The sequence below is a fragment of the Macrosteles quadrilineatus genome, unplaced genomic scaffold (genome assembly GCF_028750875.1).
Source record: "Macrosteles quadrilineatus isolate MER2022 unplaced genomic scaffold, UCM_ALF_1.0 Scaffold_1__1_contigs__length_201487025, whole genome shotgun sequence".
NCBI lineage: Eukaryota > Metazoa > Arthropoda > Insecta > Hemiptera > Cicadellidae > Macrosteles > Macrosteles quadrilineatus.
The window spans coordinates 106,266,308-106,289,568 of NW_026542594.1; the positions used below are offsets into that span (position 1 = coordinate 106,266,308).

A 23,261-nucleotide genomic window follows, 5' to 3' on the forward strand; every position below is an offset into this window, starting at 1 on the left:
GTCCCTAGAGCCCAAAAACACCATCCGTTCAAATTCATATATATATATATTTATATATATATATATATATATATTTATATATATATATATGTGTCCGTCAGCACGATAACTCGAGCAAAAATGATCCGATTTTGATGAAATTTAGTACAAACGTGTAAACGTACGTTTATTCGAACGAGTTCGCGATCCAACATGATCGGACCATGGGAACGGGGGTTTTATGGGGTAAAAATAGGTTTTTCCCATTTTTTTCACATAAAATTTAGCAATTTCTTTCCAAACCATTTTGTAGAGCTTAAAAAAACAAATAATTTAGTATATTGAAGCGTTATTATGCGCCTAATAGTTATGGAGAAAATTCCAAAAAATTGTAAATTTAAAATTCCCATGTTATTCTTATGGAGAATAAGTAAACTGTTGTAGTTTGCTTGTTTGTGAACATTTTTGATCAAATTTGGAAAATGTTTTGATTTCTTACTAACTATTCACATTTACAAAAAAAAAAACAGTTTTACCCTCCCTGATGCAGCAAACCTAAGTACTTGTTAAACTAATTCTATTTAAATCAAGAATAAATGTTATATTTTTAAGTAGACGTTTCAGTGTAAATCCAATCAGTCAAATGGAAATTCGCTTAGTCTGCAGGTTTGCTGCGGCAGGGGTATTTTGAGCAATATATCAATATCTTAACAAACGATCAAAAACAAATATATAGTAATCAACAACATCACTTAAGATTTATTTTAGTGAATTTCCCAAATAGAAAATAAGCTATTACCGTAGTAGCTCTCTTATAAAATATTGCTAGTTTTAGATAAGTTGTTGTTTGGATCAGCCACATTAATAAACTAACAATGGCAATGATAACTTCACATACCAGACTGAATGAGCAATACAAGTGGCAATCTGACTCCGCCCACCACTGACACATCCCTCCTTTCACTACAACGGATCTCCACCTTCGGTCCTTGCTCCTCCCTCGAACAATGTTTGAGCCCAGGCGTTACTCCGAAAGGCACTGGTCCGAAAATGAGTTTTGGAGCAGTGCTTTTTGGAGTTTCCCCTTCAGACCACTACCAGGATCTTTTTGATAGATCTAGATACTCCATCGTCATGCTTAAGTTGTCACCAGCTTTTTTAGTGACAAAAATAACTAGAATTAAATAGAATTAGTTTAACAAGTACTTAGGTTTGCTGCATCAGGGAGGGTAAAACTTTTTTTTTTTGTAAATGTGAATAGTTAGTAAGAAATCAAAACATTTTCCAAATTTGATCAAAAATGTTCACAAACAAGCAAACTACAACAGTTTACTTATTCTCCATAAGAATAACATGGGAATTTTAAATTTACAATTTTTTGGAATTTTCTCCATAACCATTAGGCGCATAAAAACGCTTCAATATACTAAATTATTTGTTTTTTTAAGCTCTACAAAATGGTTTGGAAAGAAGTTGCTAAATTTTATGTTTTTTGGGTCAAAAATGGGAAAAACCTATTTTTACCCCATAAAACCCCCCGTAAACCCCCGTTCCCATGGTCCGATCATGTTGGATCGCGAACTCGTTCGAATAAACGTACGTTTACACGTTTGTACCAAATTTCATCAAAATCGGATCATTTTTGCTTGAGTTATCGTGCTGATGGACACATATATATATATATATATAAATATATATATATGAATTTGAACAGATGGTGTTTTTGGCCTCTAGGGACCTCAAAACAAACAAAAAAATCGGTCCCGCGTCCAGGTCTTACCATGAGTACTACGGTAATAGCTTATTCCCTATATGGGAAATACGCTAAAATGATCCGATTTTGATTAAATTTGGTACAAACGTGTAAACCTACGTTTATTCGAACGAGTTCGCGAACCAGCATGATCGGACCATGGGAACGGGGGTTTATGGGGGCTTTTATGGGGTAAAAATGGGTTTTTCCAATTTTTGACCCAAAAAACATAAAATTTTGCAATTTCTTTCCAAACTATTTTGTAGAGCTTAAAAAAACAAATAATTTAGTATATTGAAGAGTTATAATGCGCCTAATGGTTACGGAGAAAATTCCAAAAAATTGTTAATTTAAAATTCCCGTGTTATTCTAATGGAGAATAAGTAAACTGTTGTAGTTTGCTTGTTTATTAACATATTTTGCCCAAATTTGGAAAATGTTTTTATTTCTTACTAACTATTAACATTTTACATAAAAAAACACTTTTACCCTCCCTGTTGCAGCAAACCTAAGTATGTGTTAAACTGATTCTATTTAAATAGGGAATAAATGTGATATTTTTAAGGAGCCATTTTAGTGTAAATCCAATCAGGCAAATGGAAATTCGCTTAGTCTGCAGGTTTGCTGCAGCGGGGGTATTTTGAGCAATATATCAATATCTTAACAAACGATCAAAAACAAATATATAGTAATCAACAACATCACTTAAGATTTATTTTAGTGAATTTCCCAAATAGAAAATAAGCTATTACCGTAGTAGCTCTCTTATAAAATATTGCTAGTTTTAGATAAGTTGTTGTTTGGATCAGCCACATTAATAAACTAACAATGGCAATGATAACTTCACATACCAGACTGAATGAGCAATACAAGTGGCAATCTGACTCCGCCCACCACTGACACATCCCTCCTTTCACTACAACGGACCTCCACCTTCGGTCCTTGCTCCTCCCTCGAACAATGTTTGAGCCCAGGCGTTACTCCGAAAGGCACTGGTCCGAAAATGAGTTTTGGAGCAGTGCTTTTTGGAGTTTCCCCTTCAGACCACTACCTGGATCTTTTTGATAGATCTAGATACTCTATCGTCATGCTTAAGTTGTCACCAGCTTTTTTAGTGACAAAAATAAGGCAGAAAATATTATAATTATTGTTAAACGAATGTGGTACAGTTGTGAGTGGCTCATTCAACTATGGTCCTAAAAAAATTAAATAGGATGCAGCTGGTCCACATAGATAGCATGTCTACTTCAGTAACCAAAAGCCAATGATGAAAGTACAAGTGTCTTTATCCTATATAAATAGTCATTTGAGATAGTGTATCAATTAATGGGATTTGAGGATAGCAAATAGTAATTGGAAGTTACAATAGAAAACTGTGTTTATTTATAAAAGTAAAAGATATACATAAAATTTAAAACTAATGTGAACACTGCACACATAACTGCATTGAATTGAGTAGTGTTTTATACCATCAAAATATACTCTTTACACGTTTGGCAATATGTACAAGATTATCATGGTCTTATTTTATTTACAAACACAATTTTCTAAAAAAGTCTGAACGGTTTCCTGTTGTTTCTTCACAAATTATTTAGAAAACATATTAAACAGCTAGTTTGCTGATAAGACTGGGCTTTTGTAATACTTGAATATTTGAACTTTGAAAGGCACTTAAAACAAAAGCGATAAATCTTGAATAAACCTTTAACGCCATTAAGTTACCACTAAAATTGGTCTACAAACATGCGAGAGCAGCTTATGCCTGGAAAACAATATGATACATTCTATTCAGGTATTGGAACTTTCAGGTATCCAGAAACTTAACGTTGAAAATTTCAGAATTCCAGAAGCTGTTTATGAATATAAAAAAACGCTCATTGACCAAAAACTTTCCTGTCTTGTTTTAAACTCATATTTTTTTTCTATATGTCATAAATACTCATAACACATTTTCACATGCCTAAGTGCTATTTGAGTATCTATATACATGGCATAAAAACTGAAATGTTAGGTAAATTAATAAATTATAGTTTCATTAGTTATTTAAAAATGCATGGTTTGGAAGTTTTAAGAAAATTGTTTGAATATTATTTAAACATTACTACTTTAAAACAATGCCACAGGGAAAATCAAAGGTTTTATTAGTGAATAACAACTAATTTTGAAATTAGATGGAATAATAAATAACTTGCACAACATTTACAATTAATAAAGAAAGACAACACTTAAAGATTAACATTACAAATGATTTTAAATAACTGTTACCAGTATCAAAAAAGGCAACTGTGATTCTTAACTTTATCAAATATCAAGGGTGGTTTTAAAAATACATCATACTTTTTGTTTACTATCTTTTATGCCATGGATTGTAAAAATTTAGAACATCACAACACTACAATGTGCAGCATTTAACTTATTGTAAATAATACAATCTAAAGGTTTGGCTCACTACTAGTAGTTATATATGTAAAAAAAAATAATAAAAAAGCTACTACACGACCTCTTGCACATCTAGGTCTTCTAAAATTAAATTGTAAATTTATATTGTACTATACAATCTATCGAGAAAACTACATCGGCAGAATATTCTACTATCACAAAATGCTGAACGATGGGTTGAATACTGCTTATGGCACACTAGAGTGTGACGTTGAAGGCAGGTCACTTGGACGAAGGGGAAGGGCTCTGATCAACTAGAGATATGGATGTGGAACCATCCTGAAGCAAGCGGGGGAAGCTGTCGGGGATGTTCTGTCTGTGGAGGAGATCTTTGTACATCTGCAGCTGTTGAGGAGTAGTGGTGGGGGAGAACGGGGAGAACAGACTGCTGTAGAAGGCAGACAAGTAAACAGGATCCACCATCGGGTAAGGACTCGTCTTGAATGCTGGATAGTTATGAGGTGTCTGCGGAGAAGGAGTTATCTTGTTTTTTCTTCTCTGCTGGTTGGCGTTGATAGAGATACCAGGGTTGTTGGGTATACGGGAAGCCATCAGACTGTGCATGGGCTTTAGGGGAGGTATAGCTCGTTGAGGAGGGTGAGTACGAGGAGGTTGATACAGTTTTTGTGAATGGTTCGGTCGCGGCACAATAGGAACTGTAAGTTGCGGTTTCTTACTACGGATGTGATTCTCACTAGATGAAGGAGGAACTAGGGTGATTTCGAGATTGGACCCCACCGGTGTGTAGGGATTCCTTGTTCTGAGGTCCAGGACCTCCCCACCGTTGGGTCGAGGGCTGGACTGCACCACGTCCTTGGGGTTGCCGTAGACATTGTGGTTGCCCAGGGACCACGCGTGTCGGTTCTTGGGCAACAGCAGAGCCACGTCTGGAGTAATAGTGATGGACACCTTCTCCTTGCTACCCTCGCGAGGCCGTTCCACGTGTTGGATCACGGAAGGTCGCGGTTTGCTCTCACACACTGTTCCTACTGGAGTCACCTCCAAACCGCCTTCCCTCAATATCTCCAACTTCTGCTTCTTGGTAGCAGTAGGAGGCTTTGTCTGTCAACAGAAGTCAACAATTATTAGTACAGTTTATCATTGGACATTAATTTCTGCGACATTCAAATGTAGTATGTCAAATTGTGTACATAAGTTTGGTGTAACAAAATTTGTATTACTGATGATTTGGATTCTGGGAGTAATTTAATGTATGGAACTTTTCCAAAATGAAACACATTAAGCGTTCAAAATCAAAATCCACCTGTTTGAAAATATAAACCTTGTATTTCTATTTTACTTCAAGATGATTATGGTTATTTTTAGGACATATCTAGAAATAAATATCATGGTTACAGTACAATGGCATTTAGAAGGAAACTGTATCAGCTGTGTTAGTAGCTGCTATGCTATTATTCTTCATAGTAATCTGACAAAATTTCATTAATTCTCAGCCATTATCATCCATTCAAAGTCTTTAGGCCCTTTATTTAATGATATGATTCTGATGTGTAGGTCCAATCCATGGTTATATGAATTTTAAGAAAACGGAAAGTAAATAAAAGAGACATCTTATAACACTTAATCATCATCAGACCCAATAGGCGAATGACAAAAATCTTGAATGGCGCCCCTACTTATACCCTATTGGCTACCGTAATGCACCGGAAAATACATTTTTATAAGTACAACTGGAATCGAAACTTACTTGTTCATTAATCAACTTATTTCTATTTTTACATTTTTCCTTATAAATATACAATTCTTCCCAAGCATTTATTACATATTTCCTATTGAGTGGCCATTTTGTAACAGGTGTTGTGCGACATTTGATCTTTCCGGTTTGTTGATCCTCCACGCAGATGTATGGTTTTTGAAGCGGTTAAGGAAGTTCATTAAAGATTCTTGTCATTCACCTATTGGGTCTGATGATGATTGGAGTGTCCAATCGAAATCGATCACCACTTACCATCTTTTAGCGAATTTCCCATATAGGGAATAAGCTATTACCGTAGTACTCATGGTAAGACCTGGACCCGGGACCGATTTATTTTTTTTGTTTTTAGGTCCCTAGAGGCCAAAAACACCATCCGTTCAAATTCATATTATATATATATATATTTATATATATATGTGTCCGTTAGCGCGATAACTTGAGCAAATAACCCCGCCGCAGCAAACCTGCAAACTAAGCGAATTTCCATTTGACTGATTGGATTTACACTGAAACGTCTACTTAAAAATATAACATTTATTCTTGATTTAAATAGAATTAGTTTAACAAGTACTTAGGTTTGCTGCATCAGGGAGGGTAAAACTGTTTTTTTTTGTAAATGTGAATAGTTAGTAAGAAATCAAAACATTTTCCAAATTTGATCAAAAATGTTCACAAACAAGCAAACTACAACAGTTTACTTATTCTCCATAAGAATAACATGGGAATTTTAAATTTACAATTTTTTGGAATTTTCTCCATAACCATTAGGCGCATAATAACGCTTCAATATACTAATTTATTTGTTTTTTTAAGCTCTACAAAATGGTTTGGAAAGAAATTGCTAAATTTTATGTTTTTTTGTCAAAAATGGGAAAAACCTATTTCTACCCCATAAAACCCCCCGTAAACCCCCGTTCCCATGGTCCGATCATGTTGGATCACGAACTCGTTCGAATAAACGTACGTTTACACGTTTGTACCAAATTTCATCAAAATCGGATCATTTTTGCTCGAGTTATCGTGCTGACGGACATATATATATATATATATATAAATATATAAATACATATATATATATATATAAATATATATATATATATATGAATTTGAACGGATGGTGTTTTTGGCCTCTAGGGACCTCAAAACAAACAAAAAAATCGGTCCCGCGTCCAGGTCTTACCATGAGTACTACGGTAATAGCTTATTCCCTATATGGGAAATTCGCTAAAATGATCCGATTTTGATTAAATTTGGTACAAACGTGTAAACCTACGTTTATTCGAACGAGTTCGCGAACCAGCATGATCGGACCATGGGAACGGGGGTTTATGGGGGCTTTTATGGGGTAAAAATGGGTTTTTCCAATTTTTGACCCAAAAAACATAAAATTTTGCAATTTCTTTCCAAACTATTTTGTAGAGCTTAAAAAAACAAATAATTTAGTATATTGAAGCGTTATAATGCGCCTAATGGTTACGGAGAAAATTCCAAAAAATTGTAAATTTAAAATTCCCGTGTTATTCTTATGGAGAATAAGTAAACTGTTGTAGTTTGCTTGTTTATTAACATATTTTGCCCAAATTTGGAAAATGTTTTTATTTCTTACTAACTATTAACATTTTACATAAAAAAACACTTTTACCCTCCCTGTTGCAGCAAACCTAAGTATGTGTTAAACTGATTCTATTTAAATAGGGAATAAATGTGATATTTTTAAGGAGACATTTTCGTGTAAATCCAATCAGGCAAATGGAAATTCGCTTAGTCTGCAGGTTTGCTGCGGCGGGGGTATTTTGTATATTTACCGTCTTGTGAGTAACAGTATAAGCGTAAATATATGTCTTAAGTGTTATAAGAGTCTCTTTTATTTACTTTCCGTAAATTTGTAACACGTACAATGCTGATCAAGAAGAATTTTAAGAACAATTACTGTTTGCTCAAAAGAATCTAAGATGGCACCGTAACAGAAGAGATACTGTCTACATAAAACTGGTTTTAAATAATGCAAGCGCTTAGAGTAGGCTAATTCAAAACATAATTAACAACATTTTTTTAAAACTGTATATAAATTGATATATTTCAAAATATAATGTTACAATTATAAATATTTACGTTTGGCAGTACAGGTGACAAAAAATAAAACACACCTTTTCAGTCATAAAGTACCATGAACCAATAAATAATGATTACCACACAACAAGTAAAGCAAATAGGCAACACATAAATTACAGATTTTTGGTTATTATCTAAAGTGATACACATGTAGAGTCCAAGGTCAACAGCACTCTTTCCACAAACCCTACTTTGCTAGACTGGCAGAATAGAACACATTCACACTATTAGACTAGCAGAATAGAACAAATTATACTATTAGACTAGCAGCATAGGAGGACACATTCACACTATTAGACTGGCAGAATAGAACAAATTTTACTCTACTAGACTAGCAGCAGCATGAGAAACAATCACACGATTATACTGGCAGAATAGAACACATTCATACTATTTGACTAGCAGAATAGGACAAATTCACACTATTAGACTAGCAGAATAGAACACATTTTTACACTATTAGACTAGCAGATTAATAGGTCAATTAATAATAGGTAATTAATAGGTCAAATTCACACTATTTGACCGGCAGAACAGGACACATTCACACTATTAGACTGGCAGCATAGAACAATTTACACTATTAGACTAGCAGAATATGAAACATTCACACTATTAGACTGGCAGAATAGGACAATTTACACTTTGAGACTGGCAGAATATGACACATTCACACTATTAGACTGGCAGAATAGGACAATTTCCACTATTAGACTAGCAGAATATGACACATTCGCACTCTTAGACCGGCAGAATAGGACACATTCACACTATTAGACTGGCAGAATAGGACAATTTACACTATTAGACTAGTAGCATATATGACACATTTGACACTATTGGACTGGCAGAATAGAACAATTCACACTATTAGACTAGCAGCTTAGGACACATTGAAACTACTAGACTAGCTGCATAGGGCACATTAACACTATTTCAGCCGCTGTAATGAATGATACTATTATCACAATATGCCTGTAGTAGAAGCCAGCTTTCTCTTAGTGGACAGAACAAACCCAAGGCAGGCTACAACCCATCAACCAACCTGCAGAAACTCAGAATGAATGTTACTATAAAAATTTCCCAAACTGATTGCTCATTTATAGTAATATAATTATTAATACAACTTTTAATCATAGGAGAACTTGATAATATTAAATACCAGGGTTATTGAAATAGAATGGGGCAAAACTAAACGATTGGTAAACAACAGCTGGTTCAACAGCTGATTGTTACACCAATAGAGTGGGCATGTTTATAAGGTTTTTTTTCTGACATGGTTATGTTTTGTTTTATTTGCTTAGTTGAGTACTACAAAGCCTGCCAACAAATGGCAACTACAAAATAAGAAAAAGCATTTTATGATTCGGGTAACAGAGAGAGTTCGGATAGCTTATCTGAACATTATATTGATATTTTGTTCTAGTAGTATAAGACTTCTGAAGGTATAATGATAGTAAACAATTACCTTCTGTGGTCACCATAGAATAGAGATAAGTCCTTAATCTTATTATAGTCATAATTTATGGATTTAAAGTGTTTTCTGTATTTATTAAATTAACATATTTAGTCAACTGTTGGCTTGAGTAGTCAGTTGGATGAATACACACAAGCAAGACGGAAAGTACATCGAAAAAAACCAATGCAACAAAAAACATTTCAGACTTTGATTCTTTCTTAGGTAAGGCAATAAAATAAAATCTTAACCAATGAACGGTTCCCAAATCAGAAGATGGGGATTAGACTAACAGTAGATTATCAACTCTAAAAGCCCACCAAACTTTAATGTGATGATTTAATGAAAACAGAAACTCATTGTATTATACTGTACGTACATATTATAACTGGAATGGAATCAGTGACTAGATAAGTACATAAGGGGACCAAAGTTGGTGACACTTCCCTTCTCGTCAATCAATCCTAGTAACTAGCTGAACTCTAAACCTTCAAAAATAAAAATAATAGTTTAGAAACATGTTTTTCTTTCAGGTTTTTTAGAACGGTACCCAAGTTTTTTAGCAACAAATACAAACCGGCTGAGTCCCAATGAGAGAAGAAAACAGCAAGTTCATCTTTGACATTTGTTACCTCCGTTATAAAGAGCTCATTGTCCATGATTACAACTATTAAATACCCCTGACGCAGCAAACCTGCAGACTAAGCGAATTTCAACTTGTCTGGTTAAATTTTTACTACAATATTTCCATAAATAAGACATATTTATTCACAATTTAAACAACATTAGATTTAACAAGTGCTTAGGTTTGCTGCTACGGGGGGGGGGGGAAGTGTTTTTGGACCATACTTTAATAGTATATAGGATGAAATAAATAAATTTTCCAAATTTTATCAATATACAGGGTGTTTCCAAATTGTCAGGGCATATTTTGTGGACATGCTGCTGGGCTAAGACAAACATAAAACACCCTATAAGTATGCCCTATAACACCCTAAAGTGCCTAGATTTCTGTCTGTCGGTCTGTTTGTGATTTTTATAAATTATTTTATATCTCGGGCGTTTTTCAAGATAGAAAGTTTAACATTGGTATAAATGTGTATTCCAACAATACAATTTTCAAGCTTATTAACTGGTACACCTTTTATTTATATTTATATTACAAGTTAGTATTAAGTCATCAGATATAGTACAACAAATCATTTGTACAAGCTGCGAATTTTTTGACTTGAGTCCATGTTTAACTCTGACTAAAAAAATCACTAATTTTCTGAGCCAGGTGATGGCCTAGTTATCCAGACTGCCGGGTTACCGAGTGCCGAGTTTGCGGGACACTACTGTATTTCAAAAACCAAATATTAAAATGAAAAAACAGATTGCGGCATTGAGTTTAGCATAAAAAAGTAGTTCGAAATGAAGGGTCACAACACCACCTTCATATAAAAATTCATTTGTCACATTTCAAAATGGCGGATCCAAGATGGCGGCCGAAAAAAATACATCCATCATAACAAAGTGAAAATAGGTCGACGATGAATGTGGTGTATACTTATCTTTAACTAGCACTATTTTGAGATTATGGTCTTAGTTTGTAAATGCACAATGTTAAAATGGGCTAAAAATAACGTTATAAAAAGTCCTCATAACTTTAGAACGGATCAAGATTTTTTTTTAACTATTTGCGGCATTGTAATCAGCGTAAAATTCTAGTTTGAAATTATGGGTCACAACCCTACCTTTGCATTAAAAAAAACCTTGTATCCAATATGGCGGATCCAAGATGGCGGCCAAAAATGTATACCCAGTCAAAATGAAGTACTTACTACTCTACAATGATCTGACGTGGTCCGGAGTTAATATCTTAGGAAATGTAGAAAAAAGTAGGGGGGGGTGGCACTCATTTAAAACTCACCCTGTATAAATATATATGAATTTGAACGGATGGTGTTTTTACCCCCGCCGCAGCAAACCTGCAGACTAAGTGAATTTCAACTTGTCTGATTACATTTTTACTAAAATATTTCCATAAATAATACATATTTATTAACTATTTAAATAACATTAGATTTAATGAATGCTTAGGTTTACTGCTACGGGGAAGGTAAAACGTGTTTTTTGACAATACGTCAATAGTATAGGATGAAATAAATAAATTTGCCAAATTTTATCAACATATACCTATAAGTAAACTACATCAGTTTTCATTTTCTCCATAAGAATAACATGGGAATTTAAAATTACACTTTTTTTGAATTTTCTCCGCGACCGTAAGGAATACAACGGTGCTTCAATATAGAAAATTATTTCTTTTTTTAAATTATTTCCTGGAGATACTATGGATTAGAACCTACATACCAAAATTCATCGTAATCGGACCACAGGTGTAGTCCCTAGCTCTGTACACATCCAGACACACAGACACAGACATCACTTCGAAAACCACTTTTTTGGGTTCAGGGGGACCCAAAACGGATATATCCACTCAAAACTCAAACTCAAAAATTTTGACGAAAACAATACTTTCTCCATATAGGCTACTATGGTGGGAAAGTAAAAATCCCATAATAAAAGAATAAATTGGAATATTTAAAAATGAAAGAGAAAATTTAAAATTTAGAAGAAAGTTAATTTGAGAAACCGAAATAGTGATAATTTAATCTTTAATCATGCAGGCCTTCTAAAGATGGGTGGCTGTTGTTGGCTAATCTAAAGCAACATTGAAATATCCAATAATAGTGTCGACAAATTAAATGTCTTACGGTTAAGTAAACAATGCATATGGTTCTTATACCTACTTTATGAATTGTTTGTATATATACTCATATAAATGGTGTACTGTAAATTTACTACTTTCAGAAAATGAAACACTAAAAACCCAGATTAGTCATTACTAACACCATTGACTTTACAAAGACATCTTGTGTATAGTCCATGCTAAAATTAAACCCCAATAAACAGTTTAAAAACCAGTAACCTTCCAGGTTCTCACAAATATTATCACAACATTTACAAATATAAAACAAACAACAATTTGTTGATACTGATTGATACTTTGCATTCATTTATATATTACTGGTCATCAAAGATATCCATACCTTTAAAGGTGAGTGGGAATCATCAGAAACTAGGTCAATAATGTGAATGTCAATGTTCTTTTGTTCAACAGGCGAATCTGTTAAGTCAATTATACCAGAAAAGAAATTTGACGGGGAATGGGGAATATTTTCTTTTTCACGGGGTGAGTCAACAATTGATTCGGAATAGGTAAAGCGAGCATTTCCAACTTCAACAGCCTGAAAATCAAAATTTAAATAAAACAAAAATGGCGAAATATTCTGCCTTAACATGAACTATCGTAAATATTATTGTATACAAAACTAGGTAAATCGGTTTTATTACGTCAACATTTTTTGCTACACAAAAATTTGTGCATCCACTAAAATTATGATGACTGAACTTGGTAATCAGCCCCAATAAGCAGTTTGAAAATCAGTAACCATCCAGGTTAAGTCATATATTCATACCTTTAAAGGCGAGTGGGAATCATCAGAAACTAGGTCAATAATTTCAACGTTCTTCTGTTTAACTGGTGAATCTGTTAAGTCGATTACACCAGAAAAGGATCTTGACTGGGAATGGGGAATATTTTCTTTTTCACGAGGTAAATCAATAACTGATTCAGAATAGGTAAAAATGCCCTTTTCAACTTCTACAGCCTGAAAATAAAAATTCAAATAAAACAAAAATGGCAGACTAATATGGAATAAGATGAATTATTGTAAAAAGTTACTGAGTACAAAAAAAGCTGAATTATACATATAAATAAACATTCATACCAAATTTTTTGGTTAATACTAAACTAAGCACAAATAAGTGAATTTAGATAAAATAGGTTCAATATGTTTACCACTTCAAAAAATGGTGTTAAGACTTTAAAACAATGCATCTAGGCTATGTTGAGACTAGCCAAGACAGTTCACTGGCATTGTAAGCTACATCGCTACATGATTCATGCTATTGTTATTAGAACTTCACTAGAATTGTGAATGCATTTTAGACCCTTGGCTTAATCCTATCCACATTGGGGGTTTTAACAAAACAAATGCTGAAATTTGATCTTTTCATGTCCTAACTTGTTCATGATTCATCATCAATTTTGTAAGTAGTTAAGTTGAAGAATTTTAACAAAATACATGTTGATTCTCTAAGCCAATGATTCTTGGACATTTAGTATCAGTATCTAGAATCAATTTAAGTGGTTTAAATACCTGTAATGTTTGATAATCCAAGTGGTAGTGTAACAACTAGTTTCAGCTCACAATGGAGCCTTCTTCAGGTTTTCCCAAGGACATTGTCGCTTCTTCTGAAGGTAGTCAAAGTTCATAAATATTTACAAAACATAGAAAACATTTAAAACACACAACACACATGACTAGGCCTAGCTTTAACGTCTAGTTTATGTCTAGACTGCCGGGCACTATGGTCGGTGTGTCGTATCAGTAAAAGGCTGTTTGTGGGTTTCATTCTTCTCCCTCTCCCTTTCCATTATTTCTACTATAGTGTTGTACCGCAGGGGGCTCACGCTTGCGTGGGTTCGTGGCCTGGGCGACCACGCGGACCCTAGCTCTCCCAGAGGGGAGGTAACTGCCCGGTGTCAGACCCGGCACTTCAGGTAGACCACAGTTATGGACGACTGGTAAGCGCCAGCCCCTTAGGGGGAGCCTCCAGTGACATTCCCTCCATTCAGGGTGGGGGGGGTGTTTAGCTCTCAGTGACGCCGTTAATTCCGCCTCTCCTCAACTACCTGTAACTGTGGTTGTGACTGAGTCCTACCTGTTGTGTTCGACTGACATTTTGTGAGGCATATCCTCGACTTTGGAAGTAGCCTCGTCCTGGGAGGTGAAATACCTAGCCCCCAGAGGGGAGGTAAATGCTCCGTGTTGGTATCGGCATTTCAAGTTGGCCACAGACATGGTCGACTGGGCATCGGGTCCCAGTGACATTCCTTTATCCAGGATGGAGGGGTGTTTAGCTCTAGGAGAGATGGAAGTACATCATAATCTCTAACCTACCTGTGTCTGTGGTACTTTGGGCTTCGGCCTGCTTGTGGTGTGCGACCAGCATTCAGTGGGCAAATCCTCGACTTTGGAAGTAACCTTTCCTGGAGGTGAAAACGGGCAAGTACCCGCAGCTCACGGGGACACTCAAGGGCAACGTAACTTTCCGCAGTGTGAGGGCAACGGTTTGTAGGTACTTATGCAAACCTATCCCTGTCTCTGAGCACGGACGGTATGGTTATCTTGAGTGTGGGGGGTTCTTCCCGGAACCTCAATTGAGTCAAGGGTGTCGCCACCTCTGGTGGATAGGTTCATCCGGGTGGGTCCCACTTCTATACCTGCCTCCTTTTGGGAAACCCTGATGGCCTGGCAGTGATGTTGGGTCTGACGGGCAAACGAAGTAGATCGGGTGCTGGGTCCGAGCCCGCCAGGGGTATCTGGGGATCTATCGCTCTGGATATCTCTGGTTCCCAGCAATGGGTCAGGCCTCGATCGGGCAGCGGTGTAAATGGGAGGTTGGGGTTCCCCCCGTCAGCGTGCTGATGGTCCCCTTCCTCCTGGCTATTGATGGCGGGTTCTGCCTGTCAGGGATGAGATAGGTCCCGAGTGTTGCTTGCACTAAATGCGTCGGGGCGCTCTACTATGGACCTCTAGGTTCCGACCTAGTGGAACCCAGGTGGAGTGACGCTTAAACAAGCAGCCGGAATCCCTGGTTAGGATTGAGGGGCAACCCTCTTTCCGAAGGGTCTGCTTCGGCAGCCGGCGAGCCTGATGACCTTAAGTCATCCGCCCATGATGTGCTAAAGGTTGATGCGTAAGCTTCGGCCTACATCATGGGGCCCGGGTATGTCCTGTAGGATAGGTACCGGGTAAGCAGTCAGGGGGCTTCGGCTCTCATGACAACAAAATAATAATAATAATAGTGTTGTAAATAAAATTAAATGCAAATGAAAGCTTGCCGTTTAGCACATTTTGTTTGTCTGATTTGACTGCCTTATAAATCTCAAATTCTTCCAATGAGTTGATCTGAAACTTGTTTTTAATTAAATGTAGAACAGTCATGTTATTGTTGATGTTGGAATAGCTATGCTTGTTTGTGATTAAATGCTCGGCAGAAGTTAACGGTTGTGTGGACGTGGTTTTCTTGGGGATATGTTCCTTAAATTGTTTTGAAAAAGAGCGTGATGTCTGGCCTATGTAATAATTATCACAATCGCTGCAATAATTTTGTAAACAGCAGTCTTATTGTAGTTTGATGACATTCCTTTAAAATTGAGCCAAGTTTGTTAACAGATTTAAGTGCAACTGTGATGTTGTTCTTGGCCATAATATTTTTAATTTTTTTTTTCAAAACATTGGAAGAATTCAAAATTTACAAGGCAGTCAAATCAGACAAACAAAACGTGCTAAACAATAAGCTTTCCTTAGCATTTAATTTTATTTACAACACTACAATAGAAATAATTGAAAGGGAGAGGGAGAAAAATGAAACACACAAACAACCTGTTACTGAAAAGACTACACTGACCATAGTGCCCAGCAGTCTAGACATAAACTCCCGGCAGTCGTGTCGTTAAAGCTAGGCCTAGTCATGCGTGTCGTGTGTTTTAAATGTCTTGTAAATATTTATGAACTTTGACGAATTTCAGAAGAAGCGACAATGTCCTTTGAAAACCTGAAGAAGGCTCCAGCGTGAGCCGAAACTAATTATTACAGAACCACTTGGATTATCAACATTACAGGTATTCAAACCACTTTAATTGTATCTTGACAATCTACCCGGAGGCCACCTGTTCAAAAATGAAAATATCTAGAATTGATCCTAAAGAGTAGATGCCGATACTAGAAAGATCTGCGAAGAAGATTTCACACTTTTGCCGCCATTGCAGATGATGACGATAACGTTTCTGTGATCAGAGATGTCAAGAATTTTTCTGCAATCGCAGAGGACGATAATTAGTAATGTTTTAACGACTGTGGGAGGTATTCAGGATTTGGGCACCATTGCCAGAAGACGATGATGATCTAGTGACTGCAGATGATATTCAAATGTTTGCTGCGATCGTGGAAGACAATAATTATGGTTCCATGACCGATGGAAATATTCGGGATTTTGCTGTGATCAAGGGAGAAGATGTCTACAAGATCGCAGGATATATTCAATTTTTTGCTACAACAGATGATTATTTCCACAACAACCACAGGAGATGATCAGAATTTTGCCAAGATTGCAGAAAACAATGATAAAGGCTAAATGACTGTGGGAGATGTTCAAGATTTTGATGCAATCGTGGAAGACGACGATGATGTCTACACGACCGGGGGAGATATTCAGGATTTTGCCATGATCGCTGGAAGACAATGAAGTTCTGGTGACCGCAAGATATGTTCAGGAATATTTAGCAATCGCAGAAGACGTTTTAAAGATGTCTTCATAACCGTGGAAAATTATAGCAATATCACTCTAAGCTTGATTGAAAATCTCAGGCTGGCACACCTCTAGTTATAATTTTTTTTTTATTTGTTAGTAAGACCTTACCTTTGATACAATAAATGTGTTTATAGGGTTTAAATTTTAATTTGCTGGTTAGAATTACTTTGTACTAGGGATAGACGGGTCTCGAAATTTTAGGAAATTTTTGGGAAAAATTTTTCTTGATTTTTGGGACGGGATTACATTTTACTCGGGATTTTTTCGGGACGGGATTTGATATGATTGTTGGCGATGATGCCGCTATCGCGAGAGATGTTCACGATAGTTCCGCAACGCAGGAGGCGAAGTCATTTCAACGATCGCGCTGTGACTTTCCCAAATCTCACCAATATTATTTTTTTAAATATTTGAGAAGGTCATAAATTTCAGATTGGTTAGTTATTTTGAAAGCAATCATCTATTTTATAACAAACAATTTGGATTCAGGAAAAATTTAAGCACAGGTTCTGCACTAACACAGTTTATAAATGAGGTTACCCAGGCTTTGGACGGGTCTCAGGCTACAGCTGGTGTTTTCTGTGACCTGTCCAAAGCTTTTGACTGTGTTGATCACTCAGTCCTTCAGCTCAAGCTGAGTGATTATGGTATAAGGGAAGTTGTCACTCTCTATTGAGTTCTTACCTTTCCAATAGAAAAAAAAAGAACTGTAATAACACTGTATAAGATCAAGTACTATTCGCCATGGGAAAACCTATCGGCAGGTGTGCCCCAAGGTTCAATCTTAGGTCCTCTATTCTTTCTAATTTACATTAATGACCTCCCTAAAGCTATTGATCAGGAACTAATTCTTTTTGCAGATGATACAACAGCCTTGATAAAAAATAATAGTACTTCTGAAATGCTATCTTCTCTTGAAAATGTGGTTCATGGCATGGAGGGTTGGTTCTTGAACAATGGATTAAAACTTAATCTTGAAAAAACGCAAACAACAAAATTTTCCCTCAGAAACAATGGTAATAAATTGGCAACGTCTCATAAATTTCTAGGTGTTTACATAGATGAATCACTTAAATGGGATGTACATCTGAATCAATTAAAAAGTAAACTTAGATCCATGTCAATTGTATTTTTGCACTTAAGGGACTGTGTTCCTAAAGAAACTCTGAAAATGGTTTATCATGCTTATGTAGAATCAGTATTGAGGTATGGTATAATCTTATGGGGTCATGCTACCGGAGTCAAATCAATATTCAGGCTACAAAGTGCATTATCCGTATTATGACCAGCTCTCATCCACGTAGTTCATGCAAAAACCTTTTTCGAAATTTAAAAATCCACTCTAACAGGACTGTACATTTTGGAATCACTAAACTACATTCATTCAGCTAAAAACGACCTCCCAGAACCAATTCAAATCAACCATAGATATAATACTCGAAATGAAAACATTTTTAGATTTCCAAGGCACCATTTGACCCTTTATGAAAAAAGTCCACTATATGCTGGGCTGAGGCTGTACAATGTGCTGCCTGCAAACTATAAATTGTTAAATGAAAATAATTTTAAAGATAAAAAAGGTGAACTCTTAATTGACAGAGCCTTTTATTTAATTGCAGATTTTCACAATGCCCCTTTAGTTTAGAACAGTTTTATCATTCAATTTTGTTAATTTATATTATCATCTTGATTACTATTTCATTTTTTATATTCTGATAATTTTTACTCTGACAATGCACCTATTCTGTATGTAACACATGTAAAGAATGTTATGTGCAAATATTTAAAAATAAATAAATAAAAAAAAATTAATTAGATTTAATTGAAAATCATTCAGAGAAATAGAAATTCGCTTAGCCGGCAGGTTTGCTGGCGGGGGTATTTAGATCAGTGCCACAAACTGTAAAAATTGATTTTTTTGTCCCTTTTGGTAACTGCAATACTCAAAACAAACCCTTTTTTGCACAGGAAAAATCCCGACCCGAAAATCGGGAAGGAAATAAAAATCCCGTCCCGTCCCGAACTAAAAATTCAATCCCGTCCATTCCTAGTTTGTAGGGTAACGATCAATGTTGATGATCACAATGTTGCTCAGTAAACGGTTTTGAAAATCAATTACTGCTTTTGGAATTGATTTTAAAAAGTAGCTGATGATCAATATTTACAGTAGATTCTACAATAAAGTTTGTAAAAATTGTACTTGGACTCAAGGGATTCAGTACTGTAGGGTTTGGATTAAAGATTTTGGATTCTTGGATTTGATCATTCTTTTTGTTGCTTTGTTTGTTTTTGTTTTTGTGTTTGTAAAATTAATATAAAATGTTTATACCACTTTCAATAAAAGTTTTTTTGAGTATCAATAAATTCAATATTAAATTACAACTATCTCATTTTTTTTAAAGATAAAATAGATTTAATGTATTAGGCTGTATCAGCAAATTCAGTCTTTTGTTGTTACAAGGTCAAACTTTAAAAATCAAATTACAGTAGACTCTCAGTAATCCGGCAGATATAGGACCGCGATACAGCCGGATTAGTGAAAATGCCGGATTACTGGAATGTTGCACTGGGATGTGTGTATCATTAAAAACACTTAAAATGCAATTAAAACACGTCTCCGAAGATCGCGTGATCGGAAACCGCTATTGCCGTGATCGGGCATTACCACGATGGCGTTTCCATATTCTTGGGAGACAATGATAGTTAACGTCTACACGGCCGCGGGAGATAATCATGATTTTGCCACGGTCGTTCATGACGACGATGTTGTTTCCGCGACCACGGGAGGCAATGGTAACGTCTACACGTCCGCGGGAGATGTTCGTGAAATTGCCACGATCGCGCGTGACGACGATGACGTTTTCGTGACCGCGGGAGATGTTCATGATTTTGCCGCGATCACGCAAGACGACGATGACGTTTCCAAGACCGTGGGAGTAGACAATGATGTTTACACTGCCGCGGGAGATGATGAAATTTTTTACCGCGCCCGCGGAAGACAACGATAATGTCTACATGACCGCGGGAGGCGATGATAACGTCTACACGTCCGCTGGAGATGTTCATGATTTTGCCGCGATCGCGCATGACGATGATGACTTTTCCGTGACAGCGGGAGATGTTCATGATTTTGCCGCGATCGCGCAAGACGACGATGACGTTTTCATGACCGTGGGAGAGAATGATGATGTCTACACGGCCGTGGGAGATAATCAGAATTTTGCGGCGATCGCAGAAGACCTCCCGTCAAAAGACGCCGGATAACTGGAGTGCTGGATTAGAGAGGGTCTACTGTAATTAAATTATTAATTTAAAACAAAAACACTTTAAATTTCAATAGTGATGGGCTAGTTCTAGAATTGTTCGATTCCGATTCCAGAACTTTGGTTTTGATTCTCGATACCCATAGCTGTTATTAATTTGATAACACATCGCTATTTCTATTAATAAAGGAGCATGTTATTTTTATTTAATCTTTATACAATAAGACAACTGCATTACTATTAAGGTTATATAGATTAGATTACCGTAGCATATAAGGAAAATAAGATACTTCAAGAAGACATACATTTTAACATATTTTTTAAAATTAAATTGAAACAATAAACACCAGTTTAGGTAAGCCTAAAATTGTTACTGAGTTTTTTGTTTGCATAAGCATTTGTACATCTAGGCCTTCATTGAATGTTCCATAATGCTTGAGTGATAAACTCAAAGTCAATATAAAAGTCATCATCAATATAACTTAAATTACTTAAAGAATCATATAAAAGTCAGGGAGTTCATCACATCACTTGAACGGAGATTATAACCCATTATTGAACAATTCACTACGCACAGCGATCAATAACAATACAATTCGCCATTCGCAAACTCACGACAGCTGTTTCAGTTCAGTCAGAGAGAAACAACATATAACGATAAAATACATCGCTAAACAGCCGTCTCCAATAGTCACCATAAAGCCCTGAATTAGCTGAACAGTTAAGTATATAAACTGGATCGGATGTAAGCCATTGATCACGCATATAAAAATAAAGCACAAAACTTAGCGCCTACAAACTCACCCAATTTTGGGCGGGCGACACTCGTACGCATCAGAAAACCCGTCCAATATGGGGTGGGCGATACTTAAGAGGGTTCAACCAAGGACCTTAAACCTTAGAACCTTAGTGTACTATTTTACTAAGAATTAAGTGAATGCACTGTTTTATGTCTTAACTCAAACTCAACTAACTTTATTTACCTTTTTCCAAACATAGAATAACAAATAAACATATGATAATAATTAATAGAAATTAACAGGTGTTATGAAATAAACTGTTCTCACAACATCCTCCCTTTTAAGTTTGAAAGTTCTTCAACCAGCTTGGTTTGTGTATATTTCTCTTTGGACGGTTGTATGGTTCTGTTTGATGTGTATTTGCTGACAAATTTTGTTCACTGTTTTCCTCTCTTAAATAAGGGGCAAGTTTGAGGTGGAATCGATTTCTTCTCACATTCCTCTTATCAGTTTCAACAATATATGAACGAGGGCTGTCAAGGATTTTCACAATTTTGCCATGTCTTCTAAGGTCCACAATCCAAACTGGGTCTCCTATATGAAGAGGATTGAGAGTTTGCACTTTGTGCCTTCTATCATAGTTGTGTTTGTACTTCTCACGATATGTTTCTTCTCTCCCTTTAAGATCCTTTAGATCTGGTTTTCCACAAAGCAAATGTACTGTCTGAGGCAATGTGCTCCGTAATAGCCTGTTCATAAGAAGCTGAGAGGGACTGAACCCATTCCAGAGGGGTGTCGTTCGATAGGCTAGAAGCGCTAAATAAGGGTCTTCCACATTTTTCTTTAGAATCATTTTGGCGATTTTCACTGCCGCTTCAGCCTCTCCATTGCTTTGGGAAAATTTTGGGCTACTTGTTATATGCTTGAAGCCATAAACTTTGGAAAATGTCTTGAAATCTGAATGTTCAAGGACTTGAAATTGAGACCCACAGTCAGTCCTAATTTCTTCTGGAATGCCGTGTCGACAGAAAAAGGCTTTGCATCTCATTATTACTTCTCGTGATGTTAATGACTCTAATTCAGCTATCTCAAAATATCTGGAGTAATAATCTGTCACAGTCAAAATCCAAACGCCTTCAAGTTTGAACAAATCCATCGCAAGTGTTTTCCATGGCCTGTCAGGGAATTGTGTGGGAAGCAATGGTTCATGACTGTTCCTTGAATGTTTAATACAAGTAGGGCATGATTTCACCATACATTCAATGGCTGAAGAAATTCCTGGCCACCAGACTGACTCTTTTGCATGTAAACGACACTTGGTGATTCCAAAATGACCTTCATGTACTCTTTGAAGTGCCCAAGACTGCAGAGCGGGCGGAATTACAAGTCTTGAACCTCGTAGTATCATCTCATTATCAACACTTAGCTCATCCTTAACTGAATTATACGGTTTTAGGTCATCTCGTAATGATGTCTTAGAAGGCCAACCTTGGATGATTATTTTTTTCAGTTCACGTAAAGTCGGGTCTTTATTTTGTTCCTCCAATACTTTAGCAACTATGCAGTCGTTTATATCGATGGACGACAAAACCATTTGAACAAACGCTTGAGTTTCTTCTTCTAACTCACGGTCATCAGTACCTGAAAATGGGAGAGGTGCTCTTGAAAGAGCATCAGGAACTAGAAGCTGCTTTCCAGGAATATAAGTAATTGAAAAATCATATCTCATGAGACGCAATCGAATTCTTTGAATTCTTGGAGACAATTCATCAAGATGTTTGGATTTCAAAATTTGAAGTAGTGGTTTGTGATCTGTTTGTATTGTTATTCTCTTGCCAATAATAAATTCTTGAAACTTTTCACATGCCCAAGCAACAGCTGTAGCCTCCCTCTCGATGTTTGCGTAGTTTTTTTCAGAAGGAAGAAGGCTTCGGGATGCAAATGATACTGGTCGTATAGAACCATCATCTTGAACTTGAGAAAGAGTTGATCCTAGTCCTTGAAGCGAGGCATCACAGGAGATAATTGTTTCCCGATTTACATCCTAAATGGCTAGGCAAGGAGAGTTAGTCAAAATGAGTTTTATTTCATCAAATGCCTTCGCCTGCTCTGGACCCCATATCCATGGAACGTTAGCTTGAAGTAGTGAATTCATTGGGGCCAAAATCTTAGCTTTGTCAGGAATAAACTTACCAAGAAAGTTTACCATCCCATTGAACCTTTGAAGTTCTTTTACGTTTTTTGGGCAGTCCATTTTGAGAATGGCGGAAACCTTTTCCTTATCAACAGAAATTCCATCGGATGAGAGGAAATG

At 36.2% G+C, this 23,261-nt stretch overlaps 1 protein-coding gene across 3 annotated transcripts in view; it reads right to left on the bottom strand.

The window, feature by feature from the left end:
- Positions 1 to 3,092: 3,092 nt before the first annotated feature.
- Positions 3,093 to 23,261, bottom strand: part of LOC128982527 (AT-rich interactive domain-containing protein 5B-like) — an 86,849-nt gene continuing 66,680 nt past the window's right edge. The window contains exons 8-10 of one of the 3 annotated variants that reach the window (XM_054401510.1): positions 12,981 to 13,172; positions 12,552 to 12,749; positions 3,093 to 5,233 (exon numbers count right to left, since the gene is read on the bottom strand). In XM_054401510.1, the coding sequence (XP_054257485.1) occupies positions 4,394 to 5,233; positions 12,552 to 12,749; positions 12,981 to 13,172 (1,230 nt within the window). In that variant the 3' untranslated portion in view covers positions 3,093 to 4,393. The remainder of the gene's footprint in view (positions 5,234 to 12,551; positions 12,750 to 12,980; positions 13,173 to 23,261) is intronic. The other 2 variants (XM_054401556.1, XM_054401596.1) reach the window with 2 other exon arrangements.